This window comes from Chiloscyllium punctatum, chromosome 29, assembly GCF_047496795.1.
Source record: "Chiloscyllium punctatum isolate Juve2018m chromosome 29, sChiPun1.3, whole genome shotgun sequence".
Taxonomy (NCBI): domain Eukaryota; kingdom Metazoa; phylum Chordata; class Chondrichthyes; order Orectolobiformes; family Hemiscylliidae; genus Chiloscyllium; species Chiloscyllium punctatum.
In genome coordinates, this window is record NC_092767.1 from 71,707,281 (window position 1) to 71,734,947 (window position 27,667).

At 41.6% G+C, this 27,667-nt stretch overlaps 2 protein-coding genes across 5 annotated transcripts in view; one reads left to right on the forward strand and one right to left on the reverse strand.

Annotated features, from left to right (window-relative positions):
• Window positions 1-301: 301 nt before the first annotated feature.
• On the reverse strand, window positions 302-26,284 carry fkrp (fukutin related protein). 3 transcript variants are annotated; one of them, XM_072549385.1, is made up of 4 exons: window positions 26,235-26,284; window positions 19,698-19,905; window positions 10,065-11,457; window positions 302-4,153 (listed from the first exon to the last, which is right to left on the reverse strand). In XM_072549385.1, exons 3-4 carry the CDS (start codon window positions 11,278-11,280, stop codon window positions 4,047-4,049), a joined length of 1,323 nt encoding a protein of 440 aa, XP_072405486.1. In that variant the 5' UTR covers window positions 11,281-11,457; window positions 19,698-19,905; window positions 26,235-26,284; the 3' UTR covers window positions 302-4,046. The 3 variants fall into 3 exon arrangements, with proteins under 3 accessions (XP_072405486.1, XP_072405484.1, XP_072405485.1); XM_072549383.1 differs by lacking the exon at window positions 302-4,153 and having other exon boundaries at window positions 7,581-11,457; XM_072549384.1 differs by lacking the exons at window positions 302-4,153; window positions 19,698-19,905 and having other exon boundaries at window positions 7,581-11,457.
• LOC140454549 (striatin-3-like) overlaps window positions 25,771-27,667 on the forward strand; it is a 51,488-nt gene continuing 49,591 nt past the window's right edge. Inside the window, exon 1 of one of the 2 annotated variants that reach the window (XM_072549380.1) lies at window positions 25,771-26,047. In XM_072549380.1, the coding sequence (XP_072405481.1) occupies window positions 25,835-26,047 (213 nt within the window). In that variant the 5' untranslated portion in view covers window positions 25,771-25,834. The remainder of the gene's footprint in view (window positions 26,048-27,667) is intronic. The other variant, XM_072549381.1, reaches the window with a different exon arrangement.

Sequence of the window (27,667 nt, forward strand, 5' to 3'; positions counted from 1 at the left end):
AATGCTCATGAAGAAAATCAAGTCCAAATGTAGACTTCAGGTGAACTGTGTTGGGGTCAGGTGTGGGGGGAGGATTGTGAAGGGTAAAGTTGATCTAGGATGCACAGATGTAAATTCAGAGCTCGTTTTAAAGTAATAGCTTCTGTCCTTATCCATAAAATCCTACTCTAAGTTCCAATAAAGTTTACACATTGAATACAAACTGCTTATGGAGCTTTATTTAACTGTAACTTCAGCTTCCCTTTGGGGTGGCGCCTCTATTTGCAGGAGTATGTAATTACAGACAAACACAAGGTCAGAATGAAAATTTCCTCAATGCGCATTTGAGGTGGGGTGTTTTAATGGAAGGCAATCAACACAGCAAATACAAGCAAATGTAAGTTTTAACATAGTACAACATTTATATAAAGCTTCTCAATGTGTAGTGTTTTATCACTACTGGATTTCTGGATTGCAATCTGAATGTGCAAATGTTTTTCTGTTTGGAGTATATTCACTGTGAGTTGAGTAAATTGAATGTTGATCTGTTTGTTTCTTGCTTTGTTTAACTTCTGCCCTGCGACAATGTAATGTTAAACAAATTTTAACTCTGTGAACTTAAATGCTCATGATGCATTCGTAAAATAAAATTAATGAAAACTAGAGTTCACAGAATGTAGCTTGTCAAGTGTGTGTGCATGTTATTTGTCAAGTAAGTTCCTTTGTCGTGGTTCACTGGCTAGCACTCTTGCTACTAAGGCAGAAGATTTGGGTTCAAGGACCAGTCCAGACCATTGAGCACATTATCCACACTGAAACCAGGGGAATCGCTGCACTATCTGAAGACCAGCCTCTTAGAGGAAACTATAAATGTGGGTCCCATCAGGTGGCAAAAGATTCCATGGCACCATTTTCGTTTTTTCTTTCATTCATGGGGTGTGGGTATGACTGGCTAGGCCAGTGATTATTGCTCATCACTAGCTGCCCACGAGCACTCTCCTTGACCCACTGTTGTCCAGTTGGTTTAGGTACACCCACAGTGCTATTAGGGAGGGAGTTCCAGAATCCTGACCCAGCAACACTAAAGGAACGACAATATAGTTCCAGGTCAGGAAGTCTCTTGGAGGAGAAATTCTGAGTGCTGTTCTTCTTGGTGATGGTCAAGAGGCTGGAAGGCCCTGTCAAAGGAGCTAGGTGAGTTGTCATTATGTAGACAGTACGCAGAGGTGCCACTGTGTGTTGGTGGAGTGTGCAAATGTCAAAAAAGAATTTTGAAGAGGACCAGGACATGGATCTTGTTGTCCTGATCAATATTACCCCACCTCCAACAACTTTGATTGATCTCTTAAGAGTCAGAGAGATTTACAGCATGGAAACAGACCCTTCAGTTCAACCCGTCCATGCCGACCAGCTATCCCAACCCAATCTAGTCCCATCTACCAGCACCCGGCCCATATCCCTCCAAACCCTTCCTATTCATATACCCATCCAAATGCCTCTTAAATGTTGTAATTGTACCAGCCTCCACCACATCCTCTGGCAGCTCATTCCATACACATACCACCCTCTGCGTGAAAAAGTTGCCCCTTAGGTCTCTTTTATATGTTTTCCCTCTCATCCTAAACCTATGCCCTCTAGTTCTGGACTCCCCGACTCCAGGGAAAATACTTTGCCTATTTATCCTATCCATGCCCCTCATAATTTTGTAAACCTCTATAAGGTCATCCCTCAGCCTCCGATGCTCCAGGGAAAACAGCCCCAGTCTGTTCAGCCTCTCCCCATAGCTCAATTCCTCCAACCCTGGCAACATCCTTGTAACTCTTTTCTGAACCCTTTCAAGTTTCACAATATCTTTCCGATAGGAAGGAGACCAGAATTGCACGCAATATTCCAACAGTGGCCTAACCAATGTCCTGTACAGCTGTAACATGACCTCCCAACTCCTTCATAGAACAATACAGCACAGAACAGGCCGTTCGGCCCACGATGTTGTGCCGAACATTTGTCCTAGCTTAAGCACCTATCCATGTACCTATCCAATTGCCGCTTAAAGGTCACCAATGATTCTGACTCTGCCACTCCCACAGGCAGTGCATTCCATTACCCCACCACTCTCTGGGTAAAGAACCTACCCCTGACATCCCCCCTATACCTTCCACCCTTCACCTTAAATTTATGTCCCCTTGTAACACTCTGTTGTACCCGGGGAAAAAGTCTCTGACTGTCTACTCTATCTATTCCCCGATCATCTTATAAACCTCTATCAAGTCACCCCTCATCCTTCGCCATTCCAATGAGAAAAGGTCTAGCACTCTCAACCTATCCTCGTACGACCTATTCTCCATTCCAGGCAACATCCTGGTAAATCTCCTCTGCATCCTCTCCAAAGCTTCCACATCTTTCCTAAAGTGAGGCGACCAGAACTGCACACAGTACTCCAAATGTCGCCCTACCAAGGTCCTGTACAGCTGCAACATCACCTCACGACTGTACTCCTGTACTCAATACTCTGACCAATAAAGGAAAGCATACCAAACGCCTTCTTCACTATCCTATCTACCTGCGACTCCACTTTCAAGGAGCTATGAACCTGCACTCCAAGCTCTCTTTGTTGAGCAAGACTCTCTAGGACCTTACCATTAAGTGTATAAGTCCTGCTAAGAGTTATTTTTCCAAAATGCAGCACCTCGCACTTATCTGAATTAAACTCCATCTGCCACTTCTCAGCCCATTGGCCCATCTGGTCAAGATCCTGTTGTAATCTGAGGTAACCCTCTTCACTGTCCACTACACCTCCAATTTTGGTGTCATCTGCAAACTTACTAACTGTACCTCTTATGCTTGCATCCAAATACTTTGCGCAAATTGGCTGCTGTGATTTCTACAGGATCAGTGGCTACATTTCAGAAAGCTTCATTGGCTTTAAAGCACTTTGGGACATTCCAGATGCCATAAAAAGCTCCATGCGAGTCTTCTTCTTTCAATGTCATATGTATCTCAATGGTTTTCAATTTTATTGCATCCCCCACAAAGAAGAATTGCCTTTCTTCATTTGACGATATTGATAGCTACTGAGGTTTGGTCTTGTAGGTACCTTGACCAAGCAGTGAGTTCATAGATGTCACCATGATGTTTCACTAAACCCCTATTCTGTTTGTGGTTTGCTTTACTCCTTCATGTCACCCAGTTGCCCATCCTTAACTCCCTTGAGAAGGTGTGGCCTTCGTGAACTGCTCTGATGTATCTGGTGTAGATACAGCCACAATACAACTGGAAAGGGGGCTTCAGATTATTGCAGCAGCAAACAAATGGTGATATAATACTGGAAAGATGGTATTTTGCTTCTAAGCAGAATCTGGAGATGATAATGTTCCCATTCTGCAGAGATAGTAAACTATTTGATCCGTGATTAATGTGCAGTGCGCTATCTAATTCCTATCATTCACAAGGTTAAACATGACAATGGTTTTACAGGCATTAACCATGGTTAAATTATAGCCTGCCATTCCACAAATTATTTTTTTACACGTACAACGCATACTTAAATCAACTTCACCATAATTCCAGTAATGATGTATCTCTTAATGATAATGTTGGTGGAAGTTGGTCTATTCAATTTACACATTAACAGAGATGGTGCATTAGTGATTAACTTCTGTCCTTGCAGAATCTCTCTGTCAACATTCATATGGGCTCTACAATGCTGTATATCAAATTTTTCCATGACTTCATTGTGGCCTGAGCATGAAGTCTTTTCTGGTTGGATGTTCCATGACTCTCTGAGCACTTGTTGTTCATCTCACTAACACAAGTTCGCTTTCCCTCACCATTCCTTCCCCATCACATTGAAATCCTCCCCAAAACGAATGTATCTTGTTAGGGTGGCATTGTGTCTCAGTGGTTAGCACTGCTGCCGCTCAGAGCAAGGGACCTGGGTTCAATTCCACTCTTGGGTGACTAGCTGCATGGAGTTTGCACATTCTTCCTGTGTCTGTAGAGGTGTGCTCCAATTTCCTGCTGCAGTCCAAAGATGTCCACAGTGTCCAGAGATGCGTAGGCTAGGTGAATTAGCCATGGTAAATACAGGGTAGGAGGGGGATCTGGGTGGGATGATCTTCAGAGGGTTGGTGTGGACCTGATGGGCTGAATGGCCTGCTTCCACACTGTAGGGGTTCTATGAAAGAAAAACCTTTTTAACAAATCCATTTAGAGATACCAACCCCATCCAATATAACTGGCAACAGGATTGGGCTAGATTCACCCTTTGCTTTCTGTCTATTAATATCAAAAATCATAATGCCCATCAGTCCCTCTTTCACCCAATGACTCTCACTCCTGTCTGTGGATCTATCAAAACACATTCCACTCAAAAGTATCGACAACACTGGTGCCTAGAAATATGTGGATTTTCCCCAATGAGACAAATGGTCCTTTTGCAAGTGCTATTTTGCACAGAATTATGTCAAATTTGCAACACAAAACACATTCCTGTGTGCTTTAACAATGCTGCACACTCTCAGTCTTGTAGTAGTAGCATCAGCTTGGATTACATGTCCAGGCTTCTGGAGATTAATTGGAGCTGATTAGAATTTGCTCTTGCCCTTTTAAAGAGAAAAATGTCACAAATTGGTAAGTCTCCAGTAAATAGTTAAGATTTTTCCTATTTTCAGCATTATCAAATTGGTGGTAAGATTCAATTAAAAATATAAAAATCAACACAGGTAAGTGAATAATATAAATAAATTGATTAAAATTAATTCATGATTGCAGGACATGATGTGCTGAGACTCTTGAGTTTAATCTTTGCTCAGCTGATGCGATCATTAGTTAGCCTCAAATCCTTTGTATTTATGAGGCAAAAGTCAATAGAATTTCCACGTCTCCTGAGCATGCTCCTTTTTGGAAAAACTGTGCTCTCCACACAATGCAGCTAAAGTATCAATGCCCTCCATAGCTTTCTGATCCTGCCTGACCTTCTTAGTTTTTCCAGCAATTTCTGATTTCGCTTCCGATGTTCACTGTCTACAACAGTGACTATACTTTAGAAATACTTTATTAGTTGTAAAGATCATGAAAGGAGCCATTTAAATGCAAAGCCTGGATGAAGTGGTGGTAGACAGCTGGTGCCTATGGGGAGGGTGTGTGTGGTGTGTGTGAGAGAGAGAAGTCAATTATGTAATTGTAATAATGCAAAACCAATTATGTAATTGTGATAATGCAATGTCATTTTCTCCTCGCAAGAGCAAAGTGTTAACATTCACCAATTGATCTTTGAGGGGAAATGGCTGAGATTGTCTTAATTCTTGGACTGAGAGTGTGGGCAATGAGAGACAGCTGACAAACATGAAGGAGTTTGCCAAGAAATTTTGCAGCCTGGGGCAAAATTACTGTGAGGCATTTAGTTGTTTGTAATTTGTTTCGGTCAGAACAGTTCACAATTATATCCATGCCATTAGACGTCTAGTATGTGCTGCTGTGTCTCGGCAAGAATTTGATTGCAGCTCATGGATTGCCAGAGAAAGCGACTCGTTTGCATGGTGCTGGATGGAAGAGCTGAGCTCTGGTTCCAGTTTCTGTTAACTGATCACAGCCAGGATTTCAACAGAGTGGAGTACTTGAACTCAATAGCTTGGGAAAGGGAGTTTTGAAAATAAAACTCACCCAGATTTCCCATTTGTGATCAGGAACTTTGATGTAGAACTCCAGCAAAGAAGAAATTGCACTTTCATAACGCCTTTCACAACCTCAATATGCTTCAAAGTCTTCACAGCCATTGAAGTATTTGGAAGTGCAGTCACAGTTGTAGTTCAGAAAACACTGCAGCCCCATATGAGCACAGCATGCTTCCACAAATAAAAATGAGAGACTAACAGATAATCTTCCAAATGTAGGCCAGAACACTTTGAGAAATTTCCTTCATAGAAACGTAGAAATTAGGAACAAGAATAGGCCATTGGCCCTTCGAGCTGGCTCTGACACTCAATAAAATCGTGGGTTGATCTTCCAATCTCAATACCATTTCCTGCTTTCTCCTCATACCCCTTGATAAATTTAGATCTGAAAATTTTATATCGTCAGTTGACCTAGCCACCACAGCCTTCCATGACAGTGAATTCTGCAGGTTGATCATCTTCTGAGTGAAGAGATATTTCCTCATCTCAGTCCTAAATGGCTAACCCTATATCCTGAGACAGTGACTCCTGGTTCTAGACTCCCCAACAAGGGGACGCATCTTCCCTGCATCTAGTCTGTATAGCCCTGTGAGAATTTTATGTTTCGATTAGATCCTCTCTCATCCATCTCCATGCTAGCAAAGACAGACCTTAAGACAGTCCGTCCATCCCCACTACCAGCCTAGCGAACCTTCACTACGCTCCATGGGCAGGTATATCCTCTTAGGTAGGGTGTGCAAAAAGGTACCACAATAGTCCAGATGTGATCTCACCAAGACCCTGTATAATTATCAGAAGACATTCCTATTTCTAAACTCAAATCCTCTTGCAATGAAGGCCAATATACCATCTGCCTTCCAAACTGCTTGCTGCAATCACCTGTTTACTTTCACTGGTGGTCAAGGACACACAGATTCCTTTGTGTATCCACACTTCCCAACATATCACAATTTAGATATCACCTGGCCTTTCTGTTTTTCACACCAGTGTACAACTTCACTGTAGTGCTGCATATGCCATGCGTGATTGCCCACACACTGAAATTGTTGAGATCACCCTGAAGCACTTTGTATCCTCCTCACAATCCTGCCTAGTTTTCCGTCATCAGCAAATTTAGAAATATTGCATTTGGATAATTTACATATAATTTACATATATCTTGAAGAACTGGGGTCCAAGCACTGACCCCTGCACTACACACTGCCTGACATTCACAGAAAGACCCATTTATTCCCATTATCAGTTTTCAGTCTATCATCCAATTCTGAATCCATGCCACCATATAACCCCACTGCCATGTGCTTTACAGTTGCTCACTACTCTCTTATGTGAGACCTTATCAAAAGCCTTTTTAAAATTCAAATTCATCACATCCACTGGTTTTCTGCTATCTATTCTACTAGCTGTATCCTCAAGAACTCTCCAGTAGATTAATTAGGCATGATTTCCCTTCATAAACCCATGCTGATTTTGTCTAATCCCATTAATACTTTCCAAATGTTCTGTTATCAGAACAAACTCTAGTATTTATCTCAAAACTCATGTTGGGCTAACTGGTCTATAATTGCTTTTTTCTCTTCCTCCTCATCTTAACAATAGCAGGGTTATATCTACCCCACTCCAATCTGTAGGAACTGCTCCAAAGTCTACAGAAATTTGGAAAATGACAATCAATTCATCCAATATTTCCAGCTCACTTTCTTTATTCTCAGGGATGCAGATTATCAAATTCTGGGAATTTTCTTCAAAAATCTGCTCAAGGGATGTGGGCATCACTGGCTAGTCCAGCATTTAAAGCCCACCTCTAATCACCCTGAAGACTGATACTAATCAATCACATTGCTGTGGGTCTGGAATCACCAGACTGAAAAAGGATGCAGATTTCCATCACTGAAAAACTTTAACGAACCAGATGAGTTCTTATGATAATAGAGTTCAGACTAGTATTTTTATTCCAGATTTGTACTGAATTCAAATTTCACCATTTGCCAGGTTAGATTTGAACATAAGGCCCCAGAACAAGGGCGGCATGGTGGCTCAGTGGTTAGCACTGCTGCCTCACAAGAGCAGGGATCTGGGTTTGATTCCAGCCTTGGGCGACTGTCTGTGTGGAGTTTGCACATTTGGCCCATGTCTGTGTGGGTTTCTACTGGGTGCTCCAGTTTCTTCTCACAGTCCAACGATGCACAGTTCAGGTGGATTGGCTATGCTAAATTCCTGACGAAGGGCTAGGGCTTTTGCCCGAAATGTCAATTTTCCTGCTCCTCAGATGCTGCCTGACCTACTGTGCTTTTCCAGAACCACTCTAATCTAGACTCTGATTTCTAGCGTCTGCAGTCCTCACTTTTGCCATGTTAAATCACCCTTAGTGTTCAGGGATGTGTAGGTTAGGTGCATTAGCCATGGGAAATGCAAGGTTACAGGGATAGGTCTGAGCGAGATGCTTTTTGGAGGATCGGTGTGGACTAATTGGGCTGAATAGCCTATTTCCACATTGTGTGGATTCTATGGAACATTAGCCTAGGGTTCTGGATTATTAGCTTAGTGACACCACTGCTTCCCCCAGTATCAGCCTTTAATCCTATTAATTCCTCTAGCACCATTTTTATTTCACCAATACTGATTTTCTTCAATTCCTCCCTTGGTTTTTGGAAATTTATGTTTTCGTTGGGGAAGACCGAAACAAATCTCAGTGTTCAGTCTCTTCAGCAGTGCCACGGTTACTTTTACACCTACCTGAGAGAGCAGACCAGACCACACACATCATGTATTCCAAAGTTCAGATTGCAGTTTGTGACTTCTAACTCACAGACAAAATTGACAATGCTGAGCCATGAAGATTGCAACAGTGGAATATGGTGAGGTCATAGTGGGAACTGCTAGTTTGGCATTAATACATCAAGGATTGGAGAATGACAATAATTGCACGGATAAGATACCGGCCTTAAACTACTGGATGAGCTAGAATTTGTGTCTGGGACTTTGACCCTGAAAGGACCGAGCTGAGAAAGGTTTGGATTGTTGTATAAACCAAAGGAATAACTGAGGCCTGGATAGGAGGTTTATTAAATTGGCAGTGGCGTAGTTCATTGGAATTTCAAAACATGATTTTTCAGAAAATATATCAATAACTTAAACATGGCATGGATCACGTTTTAGTTCAGGTTCTGAAGGGTCACTGAGCATCTTCTAGTACTCTGCATATTTTTAAAGTTCAAATTTTGCTTGCACATAATTCCAGATAATTTAATTGATCTCATATCAACTGGATTTATAATTCTGTAATTAGGAGTTTGAGCAGTACCTCTCAAAATTTGAGCATTTCTGAGAAAATTTACATCCTGTCATCTCATATATATTTAAAGCTATTGTATATTAAAAGGAATGATATTCCCACACTAACTTTGCTTGATAGGTTAATGGTAGTTGTCTTTTCCCTAGCATGGGGGATTTCGAGACGAAGGGGCATATTTTTAAGGTGAGAGGAGGTTGATTTAAAAATACGTGAGGGGCAAATGTTTACACAGAGGGTGGTTGGCATGTGGAATGAACTTCCTAAGGAAGTAGTGGATGTGGGTACAATTATAACATTTAAAAGGCATTTGGATAAGTAGGTGAACAGGAAAGGTTTGGAGATATATGGGCCAGGAGAAGGCAGGTGGGACTAGTTTAGTATGGGATTATGGTTGTTGTAGACTGGTTCAACCGAAGGATCTGTTTCTGTGTATGACTCTGTGATTACATGGTGCAACACTGGAGCTAGGACCAAAGGCCTCATGTTTAATCTGTCTGTGGTCAGCTCAGGTTGGTTGGGGATAAGATCATCCAGGTTTCCTGATGCTGCAGTGATACAGCACTACCTGTTGGAAAGGAAGTGAGTGCGGATATCAAGGAGTAAAAGTCTCCCATCTTCCATTGATTTCCTCACTATCTCTATCTGAATCCCCAAATAAAAAAGGTCCAGATAATGCCACCATAATTCCTGGAACTATCTCCCAGGAAGATGCGGTGTCTTCAGGAGAGAAAATGGGGAGGAAGAAATAAAGGTGGAACAATAATTATCTGTGATATAACATCTCAAAAGATTCTACCAGTCCTTATTGCTAATTAATATCCTCTGCATTTAGTCCTTCCTCTCTAACTTTTTCCTGGCAGGGTTTGGGTACTCAGGATTTTCGATGACACCCTCTCCAAATTTCAATTCTAGGAAGCGCCTGTGATTGTTGGGTGCAAGAGCAGTTATTCCAGCAAACTGTATGGGGACCAGTGGTTTCAGGAAGTGCTCTGGGAACTCCATGTCCTGTTTGTGGTCCATCCACGTGTTTTTGGTCATGATTCCATCTCTGGCATAGAAAGGCCACAAGTCAACATGCAAGTGGTTGCTTTCGCTGTATTGCACACGGTAGAAGTCACCTTCCACTGCCTTTTCCCACACGTAGCCATTCTCGTCCACAACCGATCCAGAGTCCAGGCTCCTTAGAAATTCGCAATTTTCCACATCATCCAGATAAATCCCAAGGTCCACGTCGTAGTCCCATGGAATGATGTCCTGGTGACGGACTGCTCCCAGAAGAGTTCCGCCCTCCAGCCAGTAGCGGACACCAGAGGACTCCAAGATGTTTATGACATACTTGGTGGTCTCGCGCAAGGCTTTGAGGCAACAAGGTGGAGTCCACCTGTTTTCATATAGGTACTCAGGCGTGTCATCATGCACCGTCCTGAAACAGCGAGGAGTGTCTTTGTTGCAGCCATACCACTGCTCCTTTCCATTGGGCTGCACCACATGCTTCACGCCGAAGTCTTTGAAGAGTTGGGACAGCCTTGCTTTTGTGTTGATGTCTGCCTTCCAACGGTTATGGGCTGACATGAACAAAGAGCGGTGGTACGACGAGAACACCACATTCTCTGCCATCTTCACCTTCCAGCCATGCAGTGAAGACTGGACAAAGAGGGATGTCAAGAGCGGCCTTGTCATGGGCTGAGAGAAGTTGAACAAATCCTCGGTTCGAAGAAGAACCACTGCATCTCCGTCAATGGCATCGCAAACCTGGGCCGGAGAAAGCTGATAGACAGCAGTCCACTCCTTAAGACTAACTCGCAGGTTTAGACAGTGGAATGTTTCCCCATTCTGAATAGGAGCTGCTACCATCTGAACCTTTCCTTTGTTGGCCTCAAACTCCTGAAGAAGATGGTCAAGCTGTTGAGTTGAGTCCAATTGCACCCCGTCAGGCACCAGAAGGGTGTACTCAGTGTTGATGTAGAATTCAGGCCTGGTGACATAGTATGGATGATCTGGAGATGCCTTCAATAGCACGACCTGTATGTTCTGCTTATTGGGCAGGTCCAGTGGTGGGTATGGTAGTTTGTCAGCCACCACAACAATGGGCTGGTCTGGCCTTTGCTTCAGGAAAGACTGTACCACACCTACTACCCAATTCTCAAAGTCTTCAAACTCTCGTATTAGTACAGTGATCCCAGTGACTCTTGAAACTGCCAGTTTCCTGGAGGTAGCCTTCCCTGGGACTTTGTGTTTCAGCATTTGCTGCTGAGTTCTGGAGACATAGTAGAGAACGACGAGATTAATCATTATTGCCCCAGTCAACAGCATCTGGCAAAAACTAACTCGCATTGTGCTTTTTAATAATTCAGTAGTGTTGATAATTAATTTGTTCACATTGCAGCTTTTCTTGAATTATCTCTCATTGTCTTTTAAAATTGCAAAAATGACCAATCACATCAAGATCCTGATTCATGGTCAACTGATAGTTGCAATTAATTCACCAGAAACATTCAGTCTTCTTTGGATCTAAAAACAAAAATAGAGAAATTATTCTGCGAAGAGATAAAAGTACTCATTAATTGATGACTACGTGCAGAATGGTTTCTCCCCAGTTTGGTATTCCTTGTAGAGGTCAGTGAATACATTGGACTTGTTGACTATTAACAAAAATTAAGAAATAGGAACTGGAGTAAATCTTCTCAAATCTTCCATCATTCAACAAAGTCATGACTGAATAATAATAGCAAGCATTCATATAAAATGTCCCAAGATATTTCACATGAGTCTCAGAAACAAAGTCTGATACAGAAATACATTAGGAAATATTAGAGCAGGTTATCAAAAGTTTGGTCAAAGAGTTGGTGAAGGAAACATCCTTTTGGAAGAAAGAGGCCAAGTGGCAGATAGGTGTCTGGGCTTATGGCCCAGGCAGCTGAATGTACCATCACCAAATGCTTCAAGCCAGATACTTCAAGCCAGAGATGCTCAAGGGGCCAAAATTAGAGAAGCACAGGTATCTTATAGGGTTGCAGGTTTGAGGAGATTTGAGAGATCCAGAAGAGCAAAACTACAGAGGAAGTTGAAAATAAGAATGATAATTTTAAAATGAAGGTTTTTCTTAACCAGGAGGCAAGTGAGTCACAGGTGATGAGTGAACATGACTCTCTGTGGATTAGGATATTTCAAAGGAAATTAAGTAGGGAGGATTTACTAAAACTATATCAGGTACTAGTCAGACTACAATGGAATGCTGAACAGTTTTGGATGCCTTATCTAAGGAAAGATACATTGGCATTGGAGACAGTCCAGGGAAGGTTCACTAGTCTGATAGCAGGTATGGAGGGACAGTCTTACGAGGGGAGGTTGATTAGGTTGGGACTGTACTTGTTGAAATATAGAAAAATGAGAGGCCATATGATTGCAACATACAAGATTCATGGAGATTAGATGGGATTAATCAATAACAGTCAGCATGGTTTTGTTAAGGGGTGGTCACATCTGACCAATTTATAGAGTCATACAGCCCAGAAAGAGACCCTTCAGTCCAATTCATCCATACCAGCCAGGTAACCTAAATTGTATTAGTCCCATTTGCCTGCACTTAGCCCATATCCCTCCAAACCTATTCTATTCATGTACCTGTCCAAATGTCTTTTAAATTTTGTCATTGTACCTGCCTCTACCATTTGCTCTGGAAGCACATTCCATACCAGCACCACTTCAGGTCCCTTTTAAACCTTTCTCCTCTCACCTTAAACCTATGCCCTCTAAAGGCATAGTTAGAGCTATAAAACACTGAAACAAACCCATCAGTCCAACTCGTCTGCCACCGATCAGATATCCTAACTTAACTTAGTGACATTTGCCAGCACTTGGCCCTTATCCCTCTAAACCCTTCATATTCATATACCCATCCAGATGCCGTTTAAATGTTGTAATTGTACCAAACTCCACCACTTCCTCTGGCAGCTCATTCCAAACACACACTATCTTCTGCGTGCAAAAGTTACCCCTCAGGTTCCTTTTAAATCTTTCCCCTCTCACCTTAAACCTTTGCCCTCTAGTTTTGTACCTCACCTACCCTGGAGAAAAGACCTTATCTGTTTACGCTATCCATGCCCCTCATGATTTTATACATCTCTACAAGGTCACCCCTCAGCCTCTGATGCTCCAGAGAAAAAAGCTCAAGCCTATTTTGCCTCTTCCTGTTACTCAAACCTTCCACTCCCAGCAAATCCTTGGAAATATTTTCTGCACTCTCTCAAGTTTAACCATGTTCTTCCTATAGAACTGTATGCAGTATTCTTCTTGAAAGCATTCTATGTTTTGGCTTCAACTGCTTTCTGTGGCAGAAAATTCCACAGGTTCACCACTCTCTGGGTGAAGATCTTTCTCATCTCAGTCCTAAATGATCCAATTCTATATCCTTAGGCTGTGACCCTAGCCCTGGACTCCTCGGTCATCAGGAACATCATTCCTGTGTTTAAGCCAGTCTAAATCTGTTAGAATTTTCTATATTTCTACAAGATTCAACCTCCCTCCCATTCTTCTAAACTCCAGTGAATATGACTGTAACTGATCCAGTCTCTCTGCATACATCCGTTCTGCTATCCAAAGACCCAGTTTGACAAACCTTCCTTGTATTCCCTGTACAGCAGAACATCCTTCCTCCAAGAAGGACACTAATACTGCACGCAATACACCAGATGTCATCTCACCAAGGCCCTGTACAATTGCATCATGACAGCCCTGCTCCTGTACTCAAATCCTTCCACTATGAAGAAGGTCATCCAACCGTTTGCCTTCTGCACCTGCATACTTACTTTCAGCAACTGCTGTACAAGGACACCCCGGTCTCGTTGCACCTCCCACTTCACAATCCATCGCCAATTAGATAATAATCTGCCTTCCTGTTTCTGCTACCAAAGTGGATAACCTCACAATTATCTGTATTGTACTTCATTTGCCATGACTCAACTTGTCAACAGACATGAATTGAATTGAACTGAATTGAATTTATTGTCATGTGTACCGAGGCACAGTGAAAAGCTTTGTCTTGCAACACAGGCAGATCACACAGTTAAGTAGCATAGATAAGCAAATAACAGGTAAACAGCGGCAAAAACAAAAACACAGGTACAAGCGAATGTTAAGAGTCTGCGAGTCCATTCAGTATTGTAAAAACAGTAGGGTAGAAACTGTTTCGAAACTGGCTGGTGTGTGTTCAGGCTTTTGTACCTTCTCCCCGACGGTATAGGTTGTAAAAAGGCATTGTCAGGGCGGGATGGATCTTTGAGAATGCTGGCGGCCTTTCCTTGACAGCGGGCTTAGTAGATGGATTCTATAGATGGGAGGTTGGCCTTTGTGATTGTCCGGGCCAAGTAAAAGAAATGTTTGATTTTCTTTACTTGGAGCTCACAAAAAATCCTGATTAACCATCCTATTTGCCCTGAAAACAGCAACTCTCAAACTACTCATGACTCACTACTTGAGCACCAGTTCTTCAAGTGTGTTATGTTGCATCTTATATCAACTTACACTCAGAATCCTAATGATCAGTGTTTGACTTTATCAAAGAACATCTCTCCTCTCAGACAGACTGACTGGACAGCCTATGTTCTCTGTGATTACAGTTTTCGTCCCCTTATCGAAGGAAAGGTATACTGGCATTGGAGACCGTCTGGAGAAGTTCTGCTAAATTGATTCTGGATTTAGAGGGAATTTCTTACAAGAGGAGGTTGAATAGGTTGGGCTTGTACTCATTGGAATGTAGATGATGTAAAGGAAACCTTAGTGAAACATACAATATTCAGAGCGCGCTTGACAGGGAGCTGTGGCTCTAGTTTTGAACTCCCCTACCCTTGGAAAAAAACCTTGACTATTCACCTTATCAATGCCCCTCATGATTTAATGAACCTCTATAAGGTCATTGCTCAGCCTCCAATGCTCCAGCCTCTCCTTAACTCAAACCCTCCAGTCCCAGCAACATTCTGGTAATCTTTTTCTGTACTCTTTCTAGTTTAACAATATCCTTCCTAAAGCAGGGCGACCAGAATTGTAAGCAGTATTCCATATGTGGCCTCACCGATATCTTGTACAGCTGCAACAAAATGATGTACTCAATGCTCTGACCAATGAAGGCAAGCGTGCCAAATGTCTTCTTCACCATCGTGTTTACCTGCCACATCACTTTCAAGACACAATGAACCTGAACCTCTAGGTCCCTCTGTTCAACAACATTCCCCATGGCACTACCATTAACTGTGTATGTTCTGCCCTGGTTTGTCTTACCAATATGCAACACCTCATTTATCTAAATAAAACTCCATCTGCCACTTCTCAGCCCATTGTTCTATATTATCGAGATCTTGTTGTATTCTTAGATAACCTTCTTCACAGTCCACTATGCTACCAATTTTGGTGTCATCCGCAAACTTACAAACCAAACCTCCTATATTCTCATGCAAATCATTGATATAAATAGCAAACAACAGTAGACACAGAACTGATTCTTGTGGCACACTGCTGGTTACAGGCCTCCAGTCCAAATAACAATCATCTACCACCATACTCTGTCGTTTACCATCAAGCCAATTTTGTCTCCAGTTGGTTATCACTTCCTGATTCCCATGTGATCTAACCTTACAAACCAATCTACCTTGCGGGACCTTGTTGAAGGGCTTGCTAAAGTCCATGTAAACGCTTTGCCTTCATCTATCTCCTTGGTAACCTCTTCAAAGTATTCAATCAAATTTGTGAGACACAATTTCCCACACATAAAGCCATGCTGACTTTTCTTAACCAGCCCTTGCCTTTCCAAATGCATACAAATCCTATCTTGCAGAATCACCTGCAACAAATTAACCACCACTGAAATCAGACTCACCAATCTATAGTTCCCTGACTTTTCCTTAAACAATGGCACAACATTAGCCACCCTCTGGTTTTTTGGCGCCTCATGCACAGCTGTCGATGATACAAATATCTCTGCAAGGGATGCAATCTCTTCTCTGGCTTCCCATAATATTTTGGAATACACCTGATCAGGTCCCTGTTATTTATCTACTTTTACATGTTTTAAGTGGTCCTGTACACCCTCTTCTGTGACGTGGAATCTTTTCAAGACATCACTACTTATTTCCCCAATTTGCCTGGCTTCCATGTCATTCTCAACAATAAATAATGAGGCAAAATATTTGTTTAGTATCTCAATCATCTCCTGTGATTCCACACATAGACAGCCTCATTGACCTTTAAGGGGCCCTATTCTCTCCCTAGTTATTATATTATCCTTATTGTACTTGTTGAATCTCTCAGGATTCTCTTTAACCTTATTTGCCAAAGCTATCTTATGTCCCCTTGTTGCCCTTTTGATTTCCCTTTTAAGTGTACTCCTACTCCCATATACTCCTGCAGGGATTCACTTGATCCCAACTGTCTATACCTGTCATTGCCTCCTTCTTTTTCTTCACCAGAGCATCAATATCTCTCATTATCCAGTGTTCTCTACACCTACCAGCCTTGCCCTTCACACTAACAGGAACATTATGTCACTGTACTCTCATTTGCCTATGAACAGCCCCCCCAAATCAACCTTTGAAAGTTCCTGTCAAATATGACCAAAATTGGCCTTACTCCAATTTAGAATTTTAACTTTCAGACCAGGCCTATTCTTTTCCATAATTATTTTAAAACTAATACAATCATGATCGCTGGTCCCAAAGTGCTCCTCCACTGACACCTCAGTAAATTACCCTGACTTATTTCCCAAAAGAAGGTCGGGGTTTGCTCCTTCTCTAGTAGGTACATCCACATATTGAAGAAGAACATTTTCTTAAACATGCTTAACAAATTCCTCCCTATCCAAGCCCTTTACACTACGACAGTCCCAGTTTGTTTGGAAAGTTAAAACCCCCTACCATTACAATCCTATTGTTCTTACAGATATCTGAGATCTCCCTACATATTTGCTCCTCAATTTCCTGCTGACTATTGGGGACCATGCAGTACAAGCCCATCCAGGTGATCATCCCCTTCCTATTTTTCAGTTCCACCATATAACTCCATTGGATGATCCCTCAGGAATACCCTCTCTCAGTACAGCCATAATATAGTCCTTAATGAAGAGCTGACCAGGTGCGTGGATGATGGCAATGCATTTGATATCATCAATTTGGACTTTAGCAAAGCTTTTGATAAGGTCTTGCATGGAAGACCGATAACGAAGGTAAGTCCCATGGGTCTAAGGAACTTTGGTTAAATGCATCCAGAATTGGCCGAGTGGAAGGAAACAGATGATGATGGTTGAGGGGTGTTTTTGTGACTGGAAGCTTATGTGTAGTGGGTTCCACAGAGAGCAGTGTTGGGACCTTTGCTGTTTATGGTATACATAAATGATTTAGGCCTGAATGTCGGATGGTTGAACAGTAAGTTTGCAGATGATAAGAAAATTGGTGGGGTGATAAATAATAACAGAGAGAGTCTTAGATTATGGGAGGAGATGGACTGTGGCAAATGGAATTTAATCTGAGTAAGTGTAGGGTGATGCATTTGGTCAGGACAAACAGCAAGAGAATACAGGATAAACAGTAGGGCCCTGGGAAGCACGGAGGATTAGAGAGATGTGGACATGCATGTCCACTGGTCCCTTAGAGTAGCAGAACAGGTAGATGAATTGGTTATGCAGGCATATGGGATACTTGCCTTTCTTTATTACCTGAGGCATTGAGTTTAAGAACAGGGAGGGTAAGCTGGAATATTTTAAAATGTTGATAAGGCCAAAATTGGAATATTATGTGCAGTCCTGGAATCCACATTATAAGAGGGAGGTGATTGCACTGGAGAGGATGCAGAGAAGTTTCATCAGGAGGTTGCCTGGGCTGGAGGGTTTTCGTTATGAGGAGAAGTTGGATAGACTGGCATTGTTTTCCTTGGAGTGGGGAACACTGAAGGGGTCATGATTGCGTTGTATAAAATCGAAGGGCAGAGAAAGGTAGATAGGAAGGAGATTTTCCTTTTGATAGAGAGATCAATGATGGTGGGGGGGGGGGCAGAGATTTAAATAAGGTGCAGGAAATTTAAGAGGGGATGCAAGAAAAATATCTTTTCACCCAAAGGAGGGTGGAATTCTGGAACTCACTGCCTGTAAAGGTGGCGGAGGCAGAAACCCTCATAAAACCACAGAAGGCTGCAACACAAAGGGACTCGGAGCTACTTGGGCATAAAACACAGAAAGCCAGCACACAGGTCCTCAGGTAATCAGGAAGGCTAATGGAACGTTGGCCATTATTTCAAGGAGGTTGGAGCATAAGAGTAGGGAAGTCTCATTGCAACTGTACAAGATGCTTGTGATACCACATCTGGAGTACTGTGAGCAGTTTTAGTCCCATTACTTAAGGAAAGATATCACAACAAAAAGTTATAACGAGGATGATTCCCCAGTATGGAGGGATTGTCTTATGAAGGTTGAGCCAGTTGGGATTCTACTCATTGGAATTTTCAAGAATTAGAAGTGATCTCATTGAAACATATAGGATTCTTAAGGGACTTAACAGAGTAAATACTGAGACATGGTTCCCCTTATGGGAGAGTCAAGGGCCAGAAGGCATAGTCTCAGAGTAAAAGGTGCACCAATAGAAGACTGAGATGAGGAGGAATTTCTTCTCTCAGATGGTTCAGAGTCTTTGGAACTCCTTGCCATAGTGAACTGAGGGGACAGAGTCCTTGTGTACATTTAGGACTGAGATAATTGACAATATGATCAGTAGGGGAATCAAGATTACAGGGAAAGGGCAGGAGACTGGATGTAAGGGATATCAGAATGGCAGAGGAGGCTCTGTGACTCTATAACACCTCTTACATTACATGTCTGTAACAGCAGCAAATTTTCAAACTTCTGTTTATTTTCAAAAATGAGGAACATACACAAACACTTCTATTTTTCAGCAACTGATCTGGGAGAACAGGAGTTCACCTCAGCATATTTGGGGAATGGTCAAATCCCATCAATTCCTAGCTCCATGTTGTGCAGCAGCACTTACACTGAAGGTTTCATTGCAAAAATAAAAGACATCCACTTAACTGTGGCTCAGCTTTCAGCATCTTCACTCCTGAGAACCAAAAACAGTACATTTCATACTCTCAGCTGAGCCTGGATTGTCAGCCTTCTTTCCATGACTCCAGGCTCCAGAAGGAGTCAAGGTCACAATACAGCAACCAATCTCCCTTTGCACCTGGCATTTAAACAAGCTTGAACAGGGCAGCAGCAGGGTCCTTGCCTCAATCGATCAGGGAGAGACCTGAACACAGATTTTTATCGTAAAGGGAATCAAGTGTTATAAGGATAAGGCAGGAAAGTGGAGCTTAGGATTATCAGATCAGCCATGACCTCATTGAATGATGGAGCAAACTTGATTGGCCAAATGGTATGTTTAAGCTCTAGCATCTTATGATCTTACTACTAAGTGACAAGACACTTCAGGTTCAGCTAAGGTACCCTCTTCCCAAAAAAGTGAGAACCGAGACACTATGGGCAACTTACAATCCCTGGAAATTCTACTAAATATCATTCCATTGTCTGGACTTGCTCCACTGCAACAGGGTTAATACTACTCTATCCGAGGCAAGGAATATGGAGTCATTAAAAAAAAGCTACTATATCTATAATTTGAAAGTAACTTGTACTTTACTTTAACTTGCACTTCAACTTAAATTTGTGGTCAAACGGGTCAGTACAAAAGATAACACATTTGTAACTCAAATAATACCTTGTTTTCAAAGTTGTTGCCTGCTGGAGAATAGATTGAATCCAGGCCAGCATTGTCTCTCATATATTTGCTCCTCATTGACAGGAACTGCGCTTGCAGGTGCAAGTTGGTGTGTTCCATTCAGAAGCAAGGTTTCTCACTTTTCCATGATGATCAGGTGTCTCCAGGAATTGCAAATTTATCCTCCAGACACTGTTGCAAATACACACTGGAGAAAAACCATTAGAGTATTTTAAATTTTTCTTTGAATACCCCTGTTTATTGGTTACAAGAGCATTAAAGATGGGAGAAGATCATCTATCAAGGATAGCATGGATTAGTGGAGCAGGTTGAAGCCTGAGTATTGATGGAAAAGTACGAGATCATGGGTCATTAGCACAACATAGTTACTAACAAATTCAATGGGTAAATGAAGGGAAATTTCTTCACTCAAAGAAAGGTTTTAATGTGGAATGGTTGTGGCAAATAGCTAATATGTTTCCAACATGTAATTAAATGAGTGCATGAAAGAAAAGATAGCAGAAAGATATGTTGAAAGGCTAAGATTGGTTGATGGAATGGAGGACACTTGCATGGAATATAAGCATCCAGTTGGGCCAAATGGCCTGTTTCTGGGTTGTAAACACTCCGTAGTCAGGAATCATGCAGTTAAATAATGCAGGGTCTTTTGGCTTTCCAATTGGCCATCAGAGGACATGGGGTCATAAGGATGGGCATCTTTTTGTGTTGTATGTTTCTATGACTCTGTCAGGTGACCAATGGTAGGAGCATTGGGGTGTATCAATGGACACATGCTCATTTGAGATCTCCAGGAATACATTCAACTATAACTAACAAACGTGTTCAGGAGTCACTTCATAATCTTAGATGTACCGTTACTGATCTACGTTACTGATTTTTCTTCACAGTGACTTTCTCATCTTGGCTGTGCTTTTGTGATGGTCTGATACTCCAAAAAAAAACCAACTGGACTTAACCAACTGGGTGGCACAGTGGCTCAGTGGTTACCACTGCTACCTCACAGTGCCAGAGACCTGGGGTTGATTCCAACTATGGGCGACTGTCCGTGTGGAGTCTGCACATTGTCCCTATGTATGCACAGATTTCTTCTGAGTGCTCCGGTTTCCTCCCACAATCCAAAGAGTGCAGGTCAGATGAATTGGCCAAGGATGTGTAGGTTAGGTGCATTAGTCAGGGGTAAACATAGAGGAACGGGTCTGGGTGGTTTACTCTTCGGAGGGTTGGTATGGACTTGTTGGGCTGAAGAGCCTGTTTCCACACTGTGGGGAATCTAATCTTAACCTACTAATGGCCATATTCATTCTTGATCTAACAAGTAATACAAGAAGGAACTTTTGACATGCCTACGCTGCAATGGCTTGTGGACTGGAACCTCCTTTTTTCGCATCGACCGGTTCCAAAATTGTTCACTTTACTGCTAATTAAAATTCTGGTTCAGTGGGGAGCACTCTTGCTCAAAATGTTTTGAGTTCAAGTCCCACTCCAGAGGCCTCATGCAATTTAGCCTGACACTCCCAATGTACTCCTGAGAGAGGGCTGCAGAGTTGGAGCTTTTATATGAGATTAAAATTAAGTTTATTGTATGCAAGAGCTTGGCACTAGTTGACAAAGAGCAAGGGAGTACTCTCTGCTGTCTCAATCAATATTCACAAGAGAACGGTAGCAGAGTGGTTATGTTACTTACTGGATTAGTAACTCAGGGGCTTGAACTAATTATTACACTAATGGACTAAGATGGTAACCTTCTTGAAATATATAACTTGATAGGTTGAATACTGGGAGGATGTTCCCACATTTAGGAGAAATTAGAACTAGGGGATGCAGGTTGAAAGTAAGGGAACTCCCCTTTAAGACGGAGATGTGAATTTTTTTTTGCTTAGAGGGTTATTAGTTTGTGGAATTCTCTGCCCCGGAAAGTAAAAGGCTGTGTCTTTGAATTCATTCATGGCAGAGTTAGATAAGTTTTTGATAGACAAGGCATTACACAAATGTAAGTCAGCTGCCTTCTGATTTTGCAAGCATGCTATTAAATTGTATTCAAGAAGAAAGTTTGTGACCTTTTTGAGAGCAATGAGGAATGGGCAATAATTTATTCATGTGATGGCTAATGATGCCATCACATGAATAAATTTTAAAAATGTTGGGATGATCCCAAGATTCATGATATTGTAAATATCAATGAAATCAACACTTGCCTCTTCTATTTTCTTACATTTTACTGATGGATGAGTTATATTTTGGTTGAACATTTACTGGCAATATTAAATAAGTATCAATATTACTCATATGGTTGTTGTAATAAAAGGAATATTAAAAAACCTTGAGGCAAGGGAAAAAGAATGGAGCTAGGTTAGATGGAGAAAAAGATTGATGCAATCTTGATTGTGCTGAAATGTTACATTTGTATGTGGAAGACACACTGGCAAAGCAGTTTTGTTAACATCAAAGCAGGGTGGGCTTGCATTATTAAGGTAAGCTTCAGTAAAGTGCTATCACAGTGATAAACATAACCTTTGGAACACTAATGGTTGATTGTGGGTCACAGTGTATTACATAAGATTGGCAACTCTTCCGGGATGTATTGCTGGAGATTTGGTCATGTGATATCTGATTGCATAGTGCCTGGTCACAAGACAAGTGCTGACAGGTTATAAATGCTACTGTATTTATTTTACAAAGGTCAGGTCTCTTGTAGTCTCTTATTAAGCTGCTGCTGATCCTGAGCTGAGAGCCAGAGGCTTTCCCTATGTGGACAGAAAAGAGTGCAAAGCTCTACCTTTTTCCACAGCAATGTAAAGAAACCAACTCCCAGGTCTCCCAGGCAGTTGGAAAGATCTGACTCATTTTGGCAGAGATTGAAATAAGTACACCGTGCATAGTGAAGAAAAGATGATGCTACAAAAGAAATTATACAGTGCCTTTCACAATGTCAGCACATCCTGAAACTCTTTACAGCAAACCAGCAAATACGATAATAACCAGCCAATCTATTTCACCAATGTTGCTGGATGGATAAGTATTGGTTGGGACACCAGAGATTGCTCCCTTGCTTGTTGTCAAAATTGAGGCAGCTTTTCCATCCACCCGATAGGGTAGATGTGACCTAATTTCAAAATCTGTTAATGCAGCATTGCATTAGGAATGGCAGCCTGGACATGTATCAGCTGCGACTCAGTTAGTAACATGCTTGCCTCTGAGCCACAAGATTCCACTCCAGGATTTAAGAATAGAAATCAAGATTGACACTCCAATATAGTAGTGAAAGCATTCTGTCAGAGGTGTCGTATTTCGGATGAGATGTTAAACCAATGCACTGTCTGGCCACGTAGGTGTATGTACAAGATCTCAAGCCATTACTTTAAAGGAGGACAGGGGTGTTTTCCCTGGTGTCCTGGCTAAAATTTATTCATCAATCAACATCACAAAAATATAGAATGTGTGGTTATTACTGTACTGTCCAGATTTACCAGATTAAATAATTTCAGTGTATTTAAGACAAACAACCAAATATTGCCAAGTCTGCTGTTTCAGCCTTCCACATCAAACACTAACTCAAAGCCAAGGAAGAACATTAAGACCAGTACTGTGGCTGACCACCATAAAGGGTCAATGCCAAAATACCTTGACTGTACCTTGATTGATTGACTGATAACATCTCCAAAACTCTGGAAAAAATACTCAAGAGAAATGTGGATGCTGGAAATCAGAAACAAAAACAGAAATTGTTGGAAAATTCTCAGCAAGTCTGGCAGGATTTGCAGAGAAAAATCAAAGTTAACATTTCAGTCTGACGTCCTGAAGAAGGGTCACTGGACCTGAAAGATGAACTGATTTCTCTCCACAGAAGCTGCCAGACCACTGAGATTTTCCAGCAATTTCAGGTTTTGTTTCCAAAATTCTGGAACCTAGGACAAGACAAGAGTGAATCTCATAAAGAAACTGGCAGGTACCACCTGGCATAACAGAACCAACACACAATGCACTGCTTTTCTTGCTCTAATCTATCCAAAGCAGATTCTTGCTGCTCAACAACGAGCACACAAACATCTACAGAAAGATGTGAACATTGGGACCAATATAGTTTAGGGTGACTGAATTCCTGTGCTAACAAATGTTGAACCTCCATATAGAATAATCCTCTTTAAAGAACACCACTGACTAAGAGCAGTCAGAATTCCTTTAACACGAGACCTTCGGGAAAAAAAGCCACATTCTTCACTTCATCCCATCTGGTTCACTAATATCCTTCAGGAAGGAAACTGTGATTTTATCTGGCAATGGTCTAGATGTGACTCCAGACCACAGCAAGTGATTGACTCTTAACTGCCTCCTGGGCAGTTAGGAATGAGCAATAAATGCTGGCCTAGCCAGCAATGCTTTCATCCCACGAATAAAGTAAATTCCCTGATGTTACGACACGGTGGTGAGCCTTTCTGCTAATTAAACCAAACACCCAGAAAAGGTCACCTCACCTCATAGTCTGGTTAAGTATGAGTGACAGAGAACTCCCCAAATTCCACTATTTAAACAAAAAATATAAATTTTATTCTTTAACTCTAAATGTGAACATCAAACAACAACTATTTACAACTCTGAGCCTCCTTTCTCTTAAAGGTCTCTTATCTATCTTCAACTCTATAACAATATGCTGATCCAATAAAAACCCCTATTAAAATTACAGGTCAACTTAACTTTCAAAACCAGACATGTGACTGTCATCGTCGGCATCTGTCTTCCTCTGGACGTAGATCTCCCTGGGTTGTCTTTGGTCTTTTGCTGCAAAGATGTTTCATATGGAAAAGGTACCTTTGATTGAGGGTGTTTTGAATAGCAGTCTCTCTCTAGATGGTAGTTTGTTGCTCTCTCTCACTGGCTAACTCTCAAAATGCCAGTTACTTTATACCCTAAACATTGGTTTGATGTTGTTAAAACAGTAAAATTCAGATTTTAGTATCCTGGGGCATAATTTAAACTGATTGGTTAAATTAAATGGTGGTTAAAACAACTGAGGTATCTAGTTTACGGTCAAATTTTAAGTATTTTCAATTTTCCAGTACACTCTGAGTTTGCTAGTTAGTCACATGACAGTTGCTTGCAAACTCTCACTGCCAAAACAGCCTTCACTCTCTCTTAAAGGAACAATATACACCTTCAACTTCATAACACCTCCCCTTAAAAAAACTCATCATAATGAAAAAATGGCTTTTTTTCTTAACCCCATTACAATGAAATACACATAAATAGAACATCTGTTCAATCTTATCTATACTTTATCCACACCCTACCAATTGACGACAGCCCCACTGTTGACTGAAAACATCACTGAACATGACTTGCTATCTGACCCAAGCAATGAAGTCCAGATTACACCCTTCCACTGAAAATCTGGAGAAGCTTCAACTACTTGAGGACCAGCCATGGAAAATGTTGGCCATATGCTCCAAAGGTGCACAAGTTCAAACTGTGGCATGCAAGTTGAACCATCAACTATGTACTGCAGGATAAATTCCTGGAAGCATCATAACCATACACACTGCATCAGCCATAGGCATTTGGAATGATATGTTCAACAATGAACTATCAATGCTCCATGAGTTAGCATTATGAATTTTAAAAATCACACTAATGTTTGCTTTGCTGAGTGAAAATTAGCTACTGCACTTCCCATATTGCAGCAATGACTGCACTCCAAAATGTCCTACAGTGGTTTGAGATGTTTGGTGGTTGTGAAAAGCGTTATGTAAATGCAAGTCTTTCTTTCTTTCTTTCTCTCTCTCTCTCTCTCTACAGACCTCCAACCCACACAACTTGTGAGTCAGAGTGCTACGCACTGAGCCACAGCTGACATTTGCAGTTTTTTTAAAAATAGAAAGTAGTTAATTAACAAGATTATAGCATCATGTGCCACAGATGGTGCCCTGTGCTTCCCTCAGACAGACACACACCGATATCCTTTCTTCTCAATGAATGACTCTTGACTAGAGTGTAGGATGTTGTGGTGCGCATTATTTGGCAGGAAGTCAGCCCGCCTCCGTGGCTAGGGCGCATGCGCCGCCCGTTCAGGCCGACGGGGACCTCACTATCTGGCAAGGGGACAAGGACGAGGCGGCCAAGCGATGGAAGGGCAGCCAGCCGCCATGGCTTCGGCGCTCGGCGGCGCGGGCTGTCCGAGCCCGGCGACCCCACCAACCCTGGAGAAAATCACCTCAGAAAACTCCCCGGAGCCGGATTCCTACACGGTGCCGGGGATTTTACACTTCATCCAGCACGAATGGACGCGGTTTGAGATGGAAAAGGCGCGATGGGAAGCGGAAAAAGCCGAACTGCAAGTAAGTGAAGCAGCCGGAAAAAAGGGGGGGGGGGGGCAGACGGTGTCGGAAAAAAAAACGAAATCCCAAATTCCGTTTTCATTGTTCCAGTCGGTTCTTTACGTTGAACGCTATCGATATCTGAGGAAAAGCGTGTGCGAAAACGTGCTTCGTGGGAGAAAAAGAGGTTTTTCTCAGAAAAAATTACCTTCTATTGTTGCGGAGGGTCGGTGGTGGGCAGCCATCTTGGATTTAAAGATGGCGGATTGTGGTTATGTCATGAGCTCAAAAAAAATCCTACTCTCGAAATTGCAATTATTTATGCTTTTTATAACCCTTTGCAATGTGAGCTATTCATACATTGTACCTGCAACAAGCCTGACATTGTTTTAAACGTTTAATAGGCAAAGATAGTGTATCTGAGGGCTAAGTGGAGTTTCCTCTCCAAATGTCAAAGATTCCTCTTACAAATGCTGTCTCCTAAGAATTTGTCTTTCTTTCGTCCTGTTTATTTGAACGTTCAATAATTGAAGACTTGTTCAGTACAGCACTTGTAACTGTCGCACCTCGTAGATGTCTAGTCGGCTTTAGAATCAGCAAAGTGGGTGATTTTGAGTTGTAGTACTGTTATGAGAACTTGATTTTTGCATTGATCTGTATGGATTGGAGACCTGCCAGAATCCCTGAAACTAAATTTCACTGAACTCACTAAATAGGAAAAGTGGATTGAATTCCAATGCTTTCATTGTACAACACAGAGGAAATTGATGTTCTTTTTACAGCTGATTTTGAATTTCTAAATTATTTCAGCTTCAAGCTAATTTAGTTTATTTATTTCTCCAAGGGTAATGCACCTTATAATTTATTATCACCTGGTTTGAGAACAATAATTTGGTCTTGAACATAGAAATAAATGGTCAGACCAGAATGTAACCAAATATAAGGTTAGTGTTCACCTGAGTTCAGTTACGACTTCTCTTTATGGATTTCTTTCATGAATCTGACTTTGTATACGTATTTAATGTTTTCCTTTGTCTGTTCCTTGCTGCATTGTAGCTGCTGAAATATGATCTGCAGTCTTTCTTTAATCATTTTCTACTCTCCACTGATGGCTGTTCATATAAACCCAGAGCCATTTCTAAACTAGGACACAATCCTAAATTTGGAGCAATGAATCACAAATTATTTTAATGTTTAGACTTATCTTTGTTATAAATCAAATTCTTACCATTCGCTATAAATATATTTAGACCAGTTCAGTTAACACCTTAAAAAATATTTATGACACGATAGAATGGAAGCTAAAATCGGGATCAATGTGGAAAAATTAGTCCACCTGATGCAACAATACACATGTGAGTGAATTTATCTGAAAGGCAAGCATAAAGTAAGGTTTTACTTACTAAATGGCTATAAGTGTTGTCCAACTCGTCCATGTCAACCAGATATCCCAACCCAATCTAGTCCCACCTGCCAGCACCCGGCTCATATCCCTCCAAACCCTTCCTATCCATATACCCATCCAAATGCCTCTTAAATGTTGCAATTGTACCAGCCTCCATCACATCCTCTGGCAGCTCATTCCATACACGTACTACCCTCTGCGTGAAAACGTTGCCCCTTAGGTCTCTTTTCCCCTCT

What these genes read in the sequence shown, in the direction of transcription:
- fkrp (XM_072549384.1), bottom strand. Translation starts at nt 11,280, where the DNA reads ATGCGAGTTAGTTTTTGCCAGATGCTGTTGACTGGGGCAATAATGATT.